Source organism: Heterodontus francisci, chromosome 2 (assembly GCF_036365525.1).
Source record: "Heterodontus francisci isolate sHetFra1 chromosome 2, sHetFra1.hap1, whole genome shotgun sequence".
Lineage (NCBI taxonomy): Eukaryota > Metazoa > Chordata > Chondrichthyes > Heterodontiformes > Heterodontidae > Heterodontus > Heterodontus francisci.
Window position 1 is genome coordinate 125,574,060 of NC_090372.1, and position 14,576 is coordinate 125,588,635.

Genomic DNA, 14,576 nt, shown 5'->3' on the forward strand with positions numbered 1-14,576 from the left:
TCTGAACTTGCATGTGTGAGCGATGAGCGTTCTCTGAACGTGTGAGCACTGTGGATTTTCTGAAATTGGCCATGTGAGCACTGTGGTTCCTTGAACTCAGCATTGTGAATGCTATGTATTCTCTGAACTGGAGACTGTGAGTGCTGTGCATTCTCTAAACCCGATAATGTTACCGCTCTGCGTGCTCCGAACCAGTGAGTATGAATGCAGTCTTCTCTAAAAGCTGCAGTGTTAGCACTGTGCCTTGCTTGAACTCTGTAGTCTGCCTGACAATGACTGGATTAAATTACACATTTCAGACTAAGTGCTGGGCATGTCTTGTCCTTCAACAGGGTCAATCAGAAATCTCTTCCTGCCAACCTTCAGTGTAAATATGCAGCCATTTCTTTTCTACATCCAAAATGCTTTTGTCTTGCCATTTAAATTTGGTTAGTTGCACCATCTGCTCTGCATGGTTCCTTGCCTATTGCCATTGCTTTGACCTGTGAGAATGACAACTGAATAATGGAAATGAAAAAGAAAACACTGGGCTGCAAATTAACATGTGGAAGAGCAGTTTGATGGCAAGCTGTATCTTTTTTGCCTTTCATTAGTATTTCTAATCAGAGGCATGGGGCAGAATTTTCATAGGGAGGTGGAGGTGGGAAGGCCTGGAAAATCGTGCCGCCGAGAGGCATGACTATTTCCCAACATGATTCCGACATGCTGCGATTTTTGAAATGGAGTCAGGAAGCGGGAAGTGGCAAGGTCCTGAAAATGGCGGGTCTGTAATTTGGCATTCAAACGAGCTAATTGTCAGCTCATTAAGGGGCAGTTTGCAATTTTTCAGAGGAGGCACGGGAAACATGGAGGATCTCCAGCCGGTCCATGAGGAGGATGGGGCATTGCAGCAGGAGGCCAGTTGTGGACACAGGTGTTAGTCAGAACACTGCATAAGAGAGGGAAGGCTCAGGGATCACCTCATTCAATGGCACACAGTCACCATCATGTTATCAGTGCCCCCTGAGAGTTTGATTACTGAGTGCTGGGGCAGCTGAATGTGGTGGTGGGAGGGGGGAAGAGTGAGACTGAAGGGGTCACAGGGGGAAGACCAGGAGGTCATGGAAGTTCAGTCAGGCCATTCCTGCAAATGGGGATTAGCTGCTCTGAATTGGAGACAAGAAGCAATGAGGAGCAGCCTCAGCAGCAGCAGATGCATACCTCTGATCATGAGGGATGCAGAGATGAGGAATGAGGGGCTGGGAGACAACAAAGGCAATCCTCTCACAACAGGGTATACCAAATAAGCTTCCTAGAAATGTCAGAGCATCAGTGCCACAGGAGGCTGCACCTATCCAGGCAATTGGTTTCTGACCTGTGTTCCCTCGTTGAGGATCACCTCAGGCCTAGCAGGTATCATGGGCACACCCTGCAAGTAGCTGTAAAAGTCATAGTGGCTCTGAACTTCTTCGCATCTGGGTTATTCCAAGGATCAGCTGCTGACCTAGGTGGCGTTTCTCAAGAGACTGCCCATCACTGCATAAGGCAGGTCAATGATGTGCTGTTCGAGATAGCTGCATCTTACATAGAGTTCCAAATGGATGGGGCAATGCAGGCAAAGAGGGCAGTGGGATTCACCTCCATCGCTGGATTTCCTCAGATGCAGGGGGTCCTCAATTGCACCCATGTGGCCATCAAGGCACTAACTGAGCAGCCAGTGAGATCCCTCAATAGAAAGGGACTTCACTCCCTAAATGCCAAGCTGCTTTGCAACCACAACAAGCTTTTCATGCAGGCGTGTACATGGCATCCAGGTAGTCATCCTCAGGTAACTGGAGGTGCTGCAGCTCTTCATAGCACCTCAGAGACTCAGTGGATAGCTATTAGGGGACAAAGGATATCCCCTGAAGAGATAACTACTGACACCAATGTGAGACCCTGCAACAGAGGCACAGAGGCACTACAATTGATGTCATCTCATCACCAGGACCACCATCGAGCAGGCCATTGGACTTCTGAAGATGTGGTTCTGGTGCCCTGACTGGGTGGGAGGTGGCCTCCAGTGTCCTCCCTCAAGAGTCTCTCGCATTGTGGTTGTCTTCTGTGTTCTCCATAACCTAGGCCTATGGAGAGGTGTGGACCTTGAAGAAGGTGAAGCGGTGAAGCAGCACATTTCCTCAGAGGAGGAGGAAGCGGAATAGGCAGTGAAAGACAGTGCCCATGCTTTGCACAGCCTTCCACAGGACTAGATCAGAGGTCAAGGCATTGAGCAGGAGGGCAGGGAAACTCAGGCAGCTCTTAACCAGGAACGTTTCTCCTGAAGGTGCCTCATCCTGGAAGGCACTTGGGTCTGATACTCACCTTCATCTAAATAAGAAAGCGCATTCACCATGCAGAAGTTTACCACTGCTCCCCACACAGGGATCGGCAACATATCTGTAAAAATGTTGAGGTCCGTGACTAGTAATTTCAGGAATGAGAAATTTCCCATTGGCTTCTGCTTTCGAGACAAGTCCAACCTTAAAAAAAAGCACAGCCAGCCGTTTTGTAGCTGACAGGTGTTTAGAGTGGGAACAGTTGCTTCTGAACTCTGGACAAGTTTGGGTTCCGATTTAAAAAAAAAATGTCTGCCAAAACCCCCACACTTGCCTTGAGTTCGGAAGCCGCTGTTTCTGCTCTAAGCTGTGAAACTGCCGGCTGTGAATTTAAAAAAAACTGACCAATCACAAAGCAACTGTCAGAGAAAAAGAGAGAGGGAGAGAGGGGGGGAGAGCGGGACAAGGAGAGAGAGAGGGGTGGAGAGGGGGAGGGGGAGAGGAGGAGGAAGAGAGAGAGGGAGAGAGGAAGAGAGAGAGAGGGAAAGGGGGAGGGGGGAGAGAGGGTGAGGAAGAGAGGGAGAGAGATGGACATGGAGCAAGGGGGAGAAGGGTGAGAGAGAGAGAGAGAGGGAGAAAGAGAGGGGAGATGGATGGACACAGAGGGAGGAGAGAGAGAGGAGAGATAGACACAGAGGGGAGTGAGAGAGGGATAAAGAGAGGGGATAGGGATTGACACAGAGCGGGAGAGAGAGTGAGAGGGGAGAGATAGAGATCAAGATCACACCTGACAGATGGACATCTATCCGGATTCTGACTACTTGTGCAAGCAAAAACAATGCCAGGTACTCACTAAATAGGGATAAATGTGTTTTAAATTGGACTGTGTTTTGATGGCATTAGTGTGGTTATACACTTTATATACAAATTAATTGCTCCCATGTCAGTGGCTGAGTCAATAATTCTGTCAAATGTCCATGGTGCAACATGTTGGTGCCTATCCCTGTCCCCACAATGAATGAGACACAAGTCACCACCGGCTACACATGTACCCCAAGCACAAACAAACCTTTGCATTGCTCCCCCACATCTTCCTTCTTTTATCTAAATTTGATAATTTGCTAAAAGTCTGGAAACACACAAGTCTCGGTTCAAACAAGACTACATCCATTGCAATGAGAACAAAAAGTGCCAGAAATACTCAGCAGGTCTGGCAGCATCTATGTAGAGAGAAACAGAATTAACGTTTCAGGTCTGTGACCCTTCATCAGAACTGGCAAAAGTTAGAAATGCAACAGTTTTTGAGCAAGTGAGAGGGGGGAGGGGGAAGAAGAACAAGAAGGAAGGTCTGTGATAGGGTGGAGGGGGCAAGATTAAATGACAGAGATGTCATGGATCAGAATACAAATGGAGTGCTAAATAGTTGTAACGAGAAACAAAGCGTGAGTCCAGAGAGAGTGCTAATGGCAGAATAATGAACAGCTCTGTACGAAAGCAAAAACATGAAAAATACGTTTAAGACTAGCACATGGTTAAAAAATAATTTAAAAAGAAAATATATATATAAAAAATCAAAAATAATAAAGAAACAAAAAATAATGGGGCTTATGGTCTGAAATTATTGAACTCAATATTGAGTCCAGAAGGCTGTAGAGTGCCTAATTATAGATGAGAAGCTGTTCCTCGAGCTTGCGTTGAGGTTCACTGGAACACTGCAGCAGGCCGAGGACGGAAATGTGGGGATGAAAACAAGGTGGTGAATTAAAATGGCAAGCAACCACATCCACTGTATTGAGTTCTCATAACTTTACTCAAACATAACACATATCACTCAAATGAACCTCAATGTGAAATTACCTACGCAGTGGCCTTCGCTCGCGACTGCTCCTGCAGGGTGCTTCCCCCTGTGGTTGGGGACGAGGTGGAGGCAGCCTGTTCGCTTGTGCCTTCTTGCAGCTGAAATGCCTGAAGTGGTCATCCTCGTCTTGGAGGTGCCAGTGGGTGCATTTCCACAGGCTGCTCCACCAACAACAATGCAGAGCCAGCTTCTGTCACAGGGCCTTAATGTGCAGATGATTACGCTGTCAGAAGAGCCAAGGTATCGGATGATGATGGTGCCCCGTGTGGGGTGGTCCCCTCAGCATCATCTCTGACTCCCTCAGCCCTTTGATGGAGTGCTTGAGCATCTGATTAAACCACCAATTGGGGCGCAGCAAGCATCCACTCCATGCATCTGTGCACAATTAGCGCTACTGACCAGTCATTGCTACAGAATGTCTCATTCATTATATGCATGTCAGTGTGCTGCTCAGTGAAACAGCATGTGGTTTTCCACAAGGTTGGGCGCTCTCTCAATGGAGGAGCTCATTCACTCAAAACCTTATGACATGACAGTACATGTGATGAATGGACTCCTCCATTCCATGCCCATGACTCCACACCACTTCAGAGAACTTCAACATGTCGGCACACATCTCCTGCTGCTGTTCGAGGAATATCCACCTTGTATGACTCCCGAGGCTGTGCATCTCTGCCCAGTTGAGCATGGCTGTGTCTGTCCTCCATCCTCCGATGGAAACTGCCAACTATTGCCTCTGCCTCCCTCACCTCCTCCTGCTCAATCATGAATTGTTAGTCACCCTATGAGGGTCCACCAAGGTGAATGTGTCTGTGCTGGTGGAGGATGCGCTTGACTGGTGTGATGGTGCAGCCTCGCTCACTTCTTCCTTCTCTGCAGGCAATGACAATGATGTCCCCCTGGCCTGCCTTGGTTTCTCCTCCACATCTGTCCCTGTGGCAGACATAGAAGGTAGCTATGCTAAATTGCCTCTGTCAGCAGTTGCTTCTGCAGAGCAGGCTGGTAGAGCTAATGCTTTGGCATGAAGGAAACTGGGGAGGAGGGAACTCCATCTCCAACACCTGGAAATGATCAGATAAGTTTTCACCCTGTCTTGGATGGACTCCCATCTCGCCATCACCCACTCCATCATGCGCTCCCACCCTTGGCCAAGTCAAGGGCTACCTGGCCATTAGAATGGCTAGATATGGCACACTCCATTGGACTGAGCCCGTTCTCTTGCGTTGTGTGCTCTTTTCTCCTGCAAGGTCAAGAGGGTGAGAGTTAGGAACATAGTGCCCTTCTTCACTAGTTGAAGCTGCACTAACACATGCTGTTACTGCCTTCAGTGTTGCCTCCTGCACTTTTGCTAGTGATGTGAACTTTGTTCACAAATCTGTAATGCTCCTGGACACACATATTTTGACTGTTTCAGAGGACTATGTGCCCTCAGGCTGCTTATCTCGAGTGTATGCTTGTGACTGCAGACCTGTCACCTTGCCAGTCCACAGAAGATCACTGAAGCTTTTGTGGCATTGTATCCAGGACATCCTCACCACGCTGTGGCCACTCACGTCCTCTGCCACCTCTAGCCAGACCTGCTTGGTCTGCCTGGCTGGCTTTTTCCTGCTACTCTCCGGGAATAGAATGGCACGTCATGATACCACCACCTCTAAATGGACCTCAAGGGAGGCATCGCTGAATCGAGGGGCCATCTTTGAAAGGGAGCCTGTTCTCCTGCTTCTTCTATTTCCCACTAAACAGGCAACTACAAAATGGCTGCCGGTTCACCTTTAAATCGCACCCACCATACTGCTTTCCCACCTACTCCATGCCTCCACCGCCCCTAATTGGACAGCAACCGCGCATCCAGTCACTAATTGGCCTGCATGTTAAAAATCATGTTGGACATCAATGTGATGCGGTGTCGGGACTCAGAAATGCTCCCGACGTTAGGGTCCTGACCCCAGAATGAAAATTCAGCCCATGGTGTCAGTTTCCACATGTACACTGACAGCACCCAGCTCTACTGCTCCACAAGCTCTCAGGATCAGTCCACTGCTTCTATACTGTCATGTTTCTTATACAATATACAGCCTTGAATGGACTGCCATTTTTGGCTCCAATTAAATATGGGAAGATAGAAGCCATCACCTCTAGGCTCCATCACAAACTCTGTACCCTTGCCACCGATTCTGTCCCCCTTTCTGGCCAGTAAGGTCAAACCAGACTGTTCACAACCTTGCTCTTCCATTAAACCTTCAACTAAGCTTCCGACCCCATATTCTTTTTTTTTGAAAAACTGTCTACTTGCACCTTCGTAACATTGCCTCACCTCTGTCTCAGCCCACCTGCTGCTTAAAATCTCATCCATGCCTTTGTCACTCCCAGACAACTATTCCAATGCTCACTTGGCCTCCCATCCTCCATGCTCTGTGAACTTTAGCTCATCCAAAATTATGTTGAGTGCACTGTATCCCGAACCAAGTCCTGCTTACTTATCATTCCTGTGCTTGCTGACATACACTGGCTCTCAGACCCCTAGTGCCTCCAATTTACAATTCTTAACCTCATGTTTAAATCCCTTCATTGCCTCGCCCCTCCCTATCTCTGTACTGTCCTCCAGCCCCTTCTCCACGAACTCTCTATTCCTCTGACCTGGGCTTCTTATGCATCTCCTCTACCCTTTGCCCCATGATTAGTGTTCATGCCTTCAGCTATCTAGGCCCCATTGTCAGGAATTCCCTCTCCAAGCCCCTTGGACTCTCCACCTCCTTCTCCTCTTTTATGACCCTCCTTAAGACCCACCTCTTTAACAACACCTTAGGTCATCTCTCCTCGTAGCTCCGTTTTTGGTTCCGTGCCCATCTTTGTCTCATGTCTCTGTGAAACACTTTATGACATTTTTGATGTTAAAGGCACTATATGAATGCAAGTTGTTGCTGAGAGGACAGATAGATGCATTATTACATAGCACTTTAATATAAACAGAGGGTTCCTACCTTTTCCACGCCCTCTGAATAACTGTTGCTGCCCTATTCTTCTTCCGAAAAAGCTCTTTTCTCAATCTTTCCTTTTCCACTATTTGTACTCGGATTTCCAAAGGAATAAGCAGAATATCAGAACTCCGATGACTCAGGGCAGTGTATGAAAGCGTTTCGGTGCTAAGAGATCGAGAAACACAAGTTCTCTCTCGAGGTGCATTTTCAATAATATTGGTGTGTTTTCCGCTGGCTAGAATTGTTGACATAGAACTGCCACTTTTGGGTTTTGGGGAGGCCGGAGGATGAAAAACAGGAGTGATGATATCAGAGAGCTGAGTGTCAGTTTGCACAATATGGTCAGAATTATCAATACTGTTTACAACCATAGGTTTGGCGCTTCCAGGTCGGCTTGAACCAGCAGGTGAGAATCGACCGCACTTTAGTCCTGCCCAAGGCTCCTCATGTTCTTGGAACGATTCAGATTTCATTTTATGATGTCTGCTACAAACTAATGGAAATGCAGTCTGTTGTTTCACCAGTTTTTTCGTTGCATTGGCTGACCTAAAACCAGCAGGTTTTGACTTACTGCCATTGAGTCTGTTGATACTTGCAGGGACCTTTCTATCACTCTCAGTGTTACCATCTCCTCTTTCTGAAGGAGTGAGCTGTCTAGAAGAGTGTAGCTCACCAGGAACACTTTCTTCACTGAGTTGCTGGTGATCACTGATATTATTGCTCTTTGAGTTTTTTCGGGTAAGTTCTAGAATAGTGAAAAAAAATTTTAAAATTATTTTTGTATCACATTTTAGTGAAAATATCTAATACAGAATCACAGAATTGTTACAGTGCAGAAGGAGGTCACTCGGCCCATCATGTCTGTACCGGCTGTTCGAATGAGCAATTCACCTAATGCCATTCCCTCGCCTTCTCCCCGTAACCCTGCACATCTTCCTTTTCAGATAACAGTCTAATTCCCTTTTGAATACCTCAATTGAACCTGCCTCCACCACACACTCTGGCAGTGCATTCCAGATCCTAACCACTCACTATGTGAAGAAGCTTTTCCTCAAGTCGCTTTTGGTTCTTTTGCCTATCACTATAAACCTGTGTCCTCTCGTTCTCAATCCTTTCACGAGTGAGAAGTTTTTCCCTACCCACTCTGTCCAGATCCCTCATGATTTTGAATATCTCTATCAAATCTCCTCTCAGCTTTCTCTTCTTCAAGGAAAACAGTCTCAACTTCTCCAATCTGCCTCATACCTGAAATTCCTCATCCCTGGAACCATTCTCGTGAATCTTTTCTGTACTCTCTCTTACGCCTTTACATCTTTCCTAAAGTGTGGTGTCCAGAACTGAATGCAATACTCCAGCTAAGGCTGAACTAGTGTCTTATACAAGTTTAACATAACTTCTTTGCTCTTGTACTCTATGCCCCTATTACTAAAGCCCAGAATACTGCATGCTTTACTAACTGTTTTCTCAACCTGTCCTGCCACCTTTAATGACTTTTGCACATTTACACCCAGGTCCCTCTGCTCTTGCACTCCCCTTTAGAGTTGTACCCTTTATGTACATTGTCTCTCCATGTTCTTCCTACCAAAATGAATGACGTCACATTTCTCTGCATTGAACTCCATCTGCCCATTTCATCAACTTGTCTATGTCTTTTTGAAGTTCTCCACTATTCTCCTCACAGTTCACAATTGTTCCAATTTTGAAATTGTGCCTGTACACAAAGGTCTATACATCAGGAAGAGCAAGGTTCCCAACACTGAACCCTAGGGAACTCCACTACAAACCTTCCTTTAGCCCAAAGAACATCCATTAACTACCCTCTGTTTCCTGTCACACAGCCAATTTCGTATCCATGTTGCTACTGTCCCTTTTATTCCATGAGCTATAATTTTGCTCACAAGTCTGTTATGCAGCACTGTATCAAATGCTTTTTGGAAATCCACATCAACAGCATTGCCCTCATCAACCCTCTCTGTTACTTCTTCAAAAAGCTCCAGCGAGTTAATTAAACATGATTTGCCCTTAACGAATCTGGGCTTGCTTTCCTTAATTAAGCCGCATTTGTCCATGTGACTATTAATTTGGTTGAGAATTATTGTTTCTAGAAGTTTCCCCACCACCGAAGTTAAACTGACTGGCCTGTAGTTGCTGAGTCTATCTTTACGTCCTTTTTTGAACAAGGGTGTAATGTTTGCAATTCTCCAGTCCTCTGGCACCAACCTGAGTCTAAGGAAAATTGGAAAATTATGGCCAGTGCCTCTGCAATTTCCACTCTCACTTCCTTCAGTATCCTTGGATGCATCTCATCCAGCCCTGGTGCTCTATCAACTTTAAGTATAAACAGCCTATCTAATACTTCCTCCTTATCAATTTTAAATACTTCTAGTGTATTAATTACCTCCTCGTGTACTGTGGCCTGGGTAGCACACCTTCTTCCTTGGTAAAGACAGATGTAAAGTATTCATTTAATACCTCAGCTATTAATGTGTAAATCCCCCTCTGGTCTCTAATTGGTGCAACTCCACCTTTTACCACCGTTTTACTATTCATATGCCTATAAAAGACTTTGGAATTCCCTTTTATGTTAGCTGCCAGTCTCTTTTCACTCCCTCCCTTTACTTCTCTTATTTGCTTTTTCACTTCCCCTCTGAACCTTCTATATTCAGCCTGGTTCTCCATTGTATTATCTACCTGACATGTGTCATAAACACACTTTTTCTTCTTCATCTTCATCTCTATCTCTTTTGTCATCCAGGGAGCTCTGGATTTATTTACCCTACCTTTCCCCTTCAAGGGGATAGTAATAAATAATACTAAAGACCATCTTGTTTTGTGACAATTGAAATTGCACCTACTTACAAGAAAAACAATGTTCTTAATAATGTAAGCAAAAATTGGTAACTATCTGTAAATCCTAAAATTTAGTAATTTTTAAAAAAATTATATTTTTGGTGAATTTCAAGTATTTCAAGATGAGGGATGTCAGTGCTGGGACTTAGAAGACTTTTCCACTTTTACCACCTATCATTAGCATTGAACACTTGCAGGTCAAGTATTGAATGGGCCACATATAGAAAAAAGCTACAGCTGTCCCAACAATATACCTTAACCTGAAGAGGTCACTCCCATTGCGTCCTGTGGAATTTCTATATCTCAGAGCAGCTATCATTATGGTCTCTGAGTGAAATTGCAAATTTAGAACTAATTTATGTTCAAGTGTGGACAGTATTGTTTTATGAATCGTATCCACCAGGAACTGCTTTGCAACTGCAGAGGCTCCTTTCAAATAGGACCCTGACATTCTGGTGTGAAAGGATACATTTATTGTCAATATGAGCTGGATTGAAAAACAGGTTCCTAACTATGACCACCCAACTACAATGGTTCCTGATTAAGCAATGCCTTGATTTTAAAATTCTCATCCTTGTTTTAAAATCCCTCATGGCCTCACCCTTCCCTATCTCTGTAATCTTCTCCAGTCCTACAACCCTCTGAGATATCTGTGCTCTTCCAATTCTGGGTTCTTAAGCATCCCCAATTTTAATTGCTCCATCATTGCTGACCATGTCTTAGCTGCCGAGGTCCTAAGAGCTGGGATACCCTCCCTACACCTCTCCACCTCTCTACCTCTCTTTCCTCCCTTATGTTGCTCCTTAAAACCTACCTCTTTGATCAAGCTTTTGGTTATCTGTCCTACTATCTCCTTACGTGGCACACCTCTCCACCTCTCTACCTCTCTTTCCTCCCTTATGTTGCTCCTTAAAACCTACCTCTTTGATCAAGCTTTTGGTTGTCTGTCCTACTATCTCCTTACGTGGCACAGTGTCATATTTTGTTTGTTAACACTCCTGTGAAGCACTTTGGGATGTTTTACTATGTTAAAGGTGATATATAAATACAGGTTGTTGTTGTATCCATGGATGAAATATGTCTTGTTTTGTATGATCCCCTAACTGTAATATTAATTGTATTTATTTAAACTAGAAGCTTTCCCATGATGTTGTACACACAGTAAGTGAAAAACAAGTTAGTAAATTCAGATCAAACTTGATAATATAAAAACATGTAGAATTGTTTCTCCTGATATCTTTGTGTTTAATATATAATTTTTACATATGCATCGTGGATTTCTCAGTGTTGCTCATGGAGGTTGGAAGATGTGGTTGGTAAAGGATAGGTGGATTATATAAAAGCAAAATACTACAGATGATGGAAATCTGAAATAAAAACAGAAAGTGATGAAAATACTAGCAGGTCAGGCAGCATCTGTGGATAGAGAAGCAGAGTTAAGGTTCCAGGTCTGTGACCTTTCATTAGAACTGGCAAAGGTTAGAAAAGAATTAGGTTTTAAGCAAGTGAGGGGGGCGGGGGTGTTTGGTGGGGAAGAGAACAAAAGGAAAGGTGTATGATAGGGCAGAGAGCAAGAGAGGTCAAATAACAAAGATGTCATGGGACAAAGGCAAAGAGAGTGTTAATGCTTGTGGTGAAAGACAAAGCATTAGTCCAGAGAGAGTGTTAATAGCAGAGTAATGAGCAACTCTGTCCAAAAGCACCACATGAAAAAAGGCACATGGTTAAAAATAATATAAAATGAATTGAAAAATATTTTTAAAAAGGCCAGTCATGCGCTGAAATTGTTGAACTCAATGTTGAGTCTGCAAGGCTATAGAGTGCCTAATTGAAAGATGAGGTGCTGCTCCTCAAGCTTGCGTTGATGTTCACTGGAACACAGCACCAGGCCAACAACAGAAATGTGGGCATGAGAACAGGGGTGTGTGTTGAAATGGCCAGCAACCGGAAGCTCAGGGTCATTCTTTCGGACTAAGCGGAGGTGTTCCGCAAAGTGGTCACCCAATCTACGTTTGGTCTCCCCAGTGTAGAGGCTACCGCATTGTGAGTAGCGAATACAGTATACTAAATTTAAGGAAATACAAGTAAATCGCTGCTTCACCTGGAAGGAGAGCCCTCAGACTGTCCTGGTGGGGGATAGAGGTGTAGAGAGATTGGACATCCTTTTACCTCCTCTCTCCTCACCATCCAAGGTTCCAAATACTCCTTCCAGGTGAAGCAGGACCTCATCTAGGTGGATTATATGTTGTAATGAAGAATGGAGTACTGTGTTGGTACATTGCAGGTGTTGTTGGGAAAAGCAGAACGTTGGTTAAAAACAAAAAAAAAATAGATTAAATGGTAGACAGAAATTATATAGAAATTAAAATTAATGTAATTGAAAAACTACAGGAAATTCTATACTGGAAGATTTGTGTATAACTTGTGATACTCCCTTGGCTTTGAACATAAAAAATCATTTAGTCCTTATTTTCTCTTAGTAAAATGAAATAAGCAGAAATTCTTCACATTTGAATTTAATTGTCGAAGACCAGAACCTTCTTCTGAGACAGAGACTGCAAGGGACCAACCATCCACCTTATTGTGAATGACAGCATTGATCTCTCGGCTTTGACTGAAACCTGGCTCGACTGGTGTCATCTTGCCCCTTACTGAAGCCTCTGTGCCTCGCTACAATTTCCACCTCCTGCTCTGCCCAATTCATCACAGTGGTGGCATAGAAGTTATCACTAAGTCACAGCTTGGTCTCTCCCTGTACTTCTTTGATGCTTTCTCCTTCTTCACCTTGTTCCAACCCTCTGAGCTCTTCTTCAAAATCTTTCCTTCTCTTCCCCGCTTGATCATGCCAAAAATTTCTCCTTCCTCCTTTTCTTCTTCAGTCTGCACACTAACACTCCTCATCCTTGGTGATTTCAATTTCCATCTCTGCTCTGTTGCCCTCTTTCCTCTGAATTTACTGATCTCCTATCCTCCTTAAACCTCTCTCTTCATATAAATTGTCCTACCCATTTTCATAATTACCCTTTCCACCTTGCCATCTTCCATGGCCTCTCTATTACTGACGGTGAGCAACTGCACAGGAGATTCACTATATAATCCACATTTTTAAAAAATTAACACTCTCAATAGATGCCATTTAAAAATCAAAGTGATTCCTGATAACACAGCAGCCAACGGTCATCAACGTGTGCCAAGCTGCACACATGTGCAGTTATATCTTGCCAGGACTAAGCGGCACATGCGCGGGATTATGCCATCATGTATCCGCCTTGGTCCATTTTCGCGTACGCGTGATACAGCATCACTGGGTATCCAGCCCCCCATTTGGCTGGAGGAAGTGGCTGATTGGGAGACTTTGAGGCTGGAGCTCGATCCCCATCACTTGCTCCTGCCCCACTAGCTGTTCTCCCCGCTCGGCAACTCACTCCAGGCCTCAACGCTTCCTCCTCTCAGCCGCTTGCTCCAGACCTTGCTGCTCCCAGCCACTCCCCTGGCTGATTGTTCCTCGCTTCGCGCCACCCCGCTCTCCACCACCGCACCCCCCAGCCACTCGCTCCAGTCCACGCCGCTTCCCTCATCTCGGCCACCTGCTCCTATGTCGCCCCTTGCAGCCCGCTTTGCTTCTTCGGGCAGCGCGTGGTGATTGATCAAACATGGGAGCGAATGGCCAAGAGGAAGGAAGCGGCGCCGTCTATAACTAGTGGTTGGAAGTGGGGGGGCTGCAGAGCGAGCGAGTGAGGGACCGGAGAGCGGGGTAGCGCGAGCAGGGAACTATCAGCCAGGGAAGTGGGGGGGGGGGGGGCAGCAAGGTCTGCAGCGAGTGGCTGAGGGGGGGAAGCGGCTGCAGGGGAGGATGGCGAGGAAGAGAGTTGCCGAGGGGGAGAGTGGCCAGTGGGATGGGAGCTAGTAGCTGCGTTTGGGTGAAATCAGTCCTGGTCAGGCATATAAACGAATCACGATAACGAATTGGCAGCACATTTTATACTCTGCCCGATTTTCTTTTCCATTGATTGGGGTGCCAATTCACTATCTTCCAATGGAAATTCAATCATAAAATTCCTTTTGTATTTAATAGGATTACTGGAATATTAAATGGATCTGAGGATCACAGTTAATATCCGATAACTACATAGTAGCATATTACTGGGCTTCCAACTTAATGTAAGGTTAGTTTGCTGGAATGACCTAGCCATAAGTATTTCCTGTGATAAATTGAGCAGTACCATCTTTAATTCTGGCAGCTGCCAGAACATCACAGACACTGTCCTTCCAGTTGAAGAGCCTGCACTTGCGCACGTGCAAGTACTGCGCCACCTAGTGGTTGCATTGTCAGCAAACGCACCCTTTAAAAATCACATACTCCTATTCCCTCACCTTGTATTAGTAACCTAATATCAATTTTTTTACCCATTCATCTTCTAATCCTTCACCAAAGTCAATCCTTTTTTTCTTTGATGAGTTTTGTGAATTAAGTTTTCAAAGTGAAAGGAGTATTTCCTTCCATCTGACTGATTGAAAACTACTGTTAAGCTATTCAGTGTACTGAGAAATCTACTTCTGTTAGTGATCCACCATAAGCCAGTAATGAAGACTTGG

General features: G+C 45.1%; 1 protein-coding gene across 3 annotated transcripts in view; it reads right to left on the reverse strand.

Moving 5' to 3' along the window:
• invs (inversin) overlaps positions 1-14,576 on the reverse strand; it is a 500,621-nt gene that overhangs the window by 130,562 nt on the left and 355,483 nt on the right. For all 3 annotated transcript variants that reach the window (XR_010968749.1, XM_068010370.1, XM_068010383.1), the window contains exon 15: positions 7,134-7,875. Coding sequence is in view for 2 of the 3 variants with exons in the window: in XM_068010370.1 (XP_067866471.1) it covers positions 7,134-7,875 (742 nt within the window). In the remaining variant the exon portion in view is untranslated. The remainder of the gene's footprint in view (positions 1-7,133; positions 7,876-14,576) is intronic.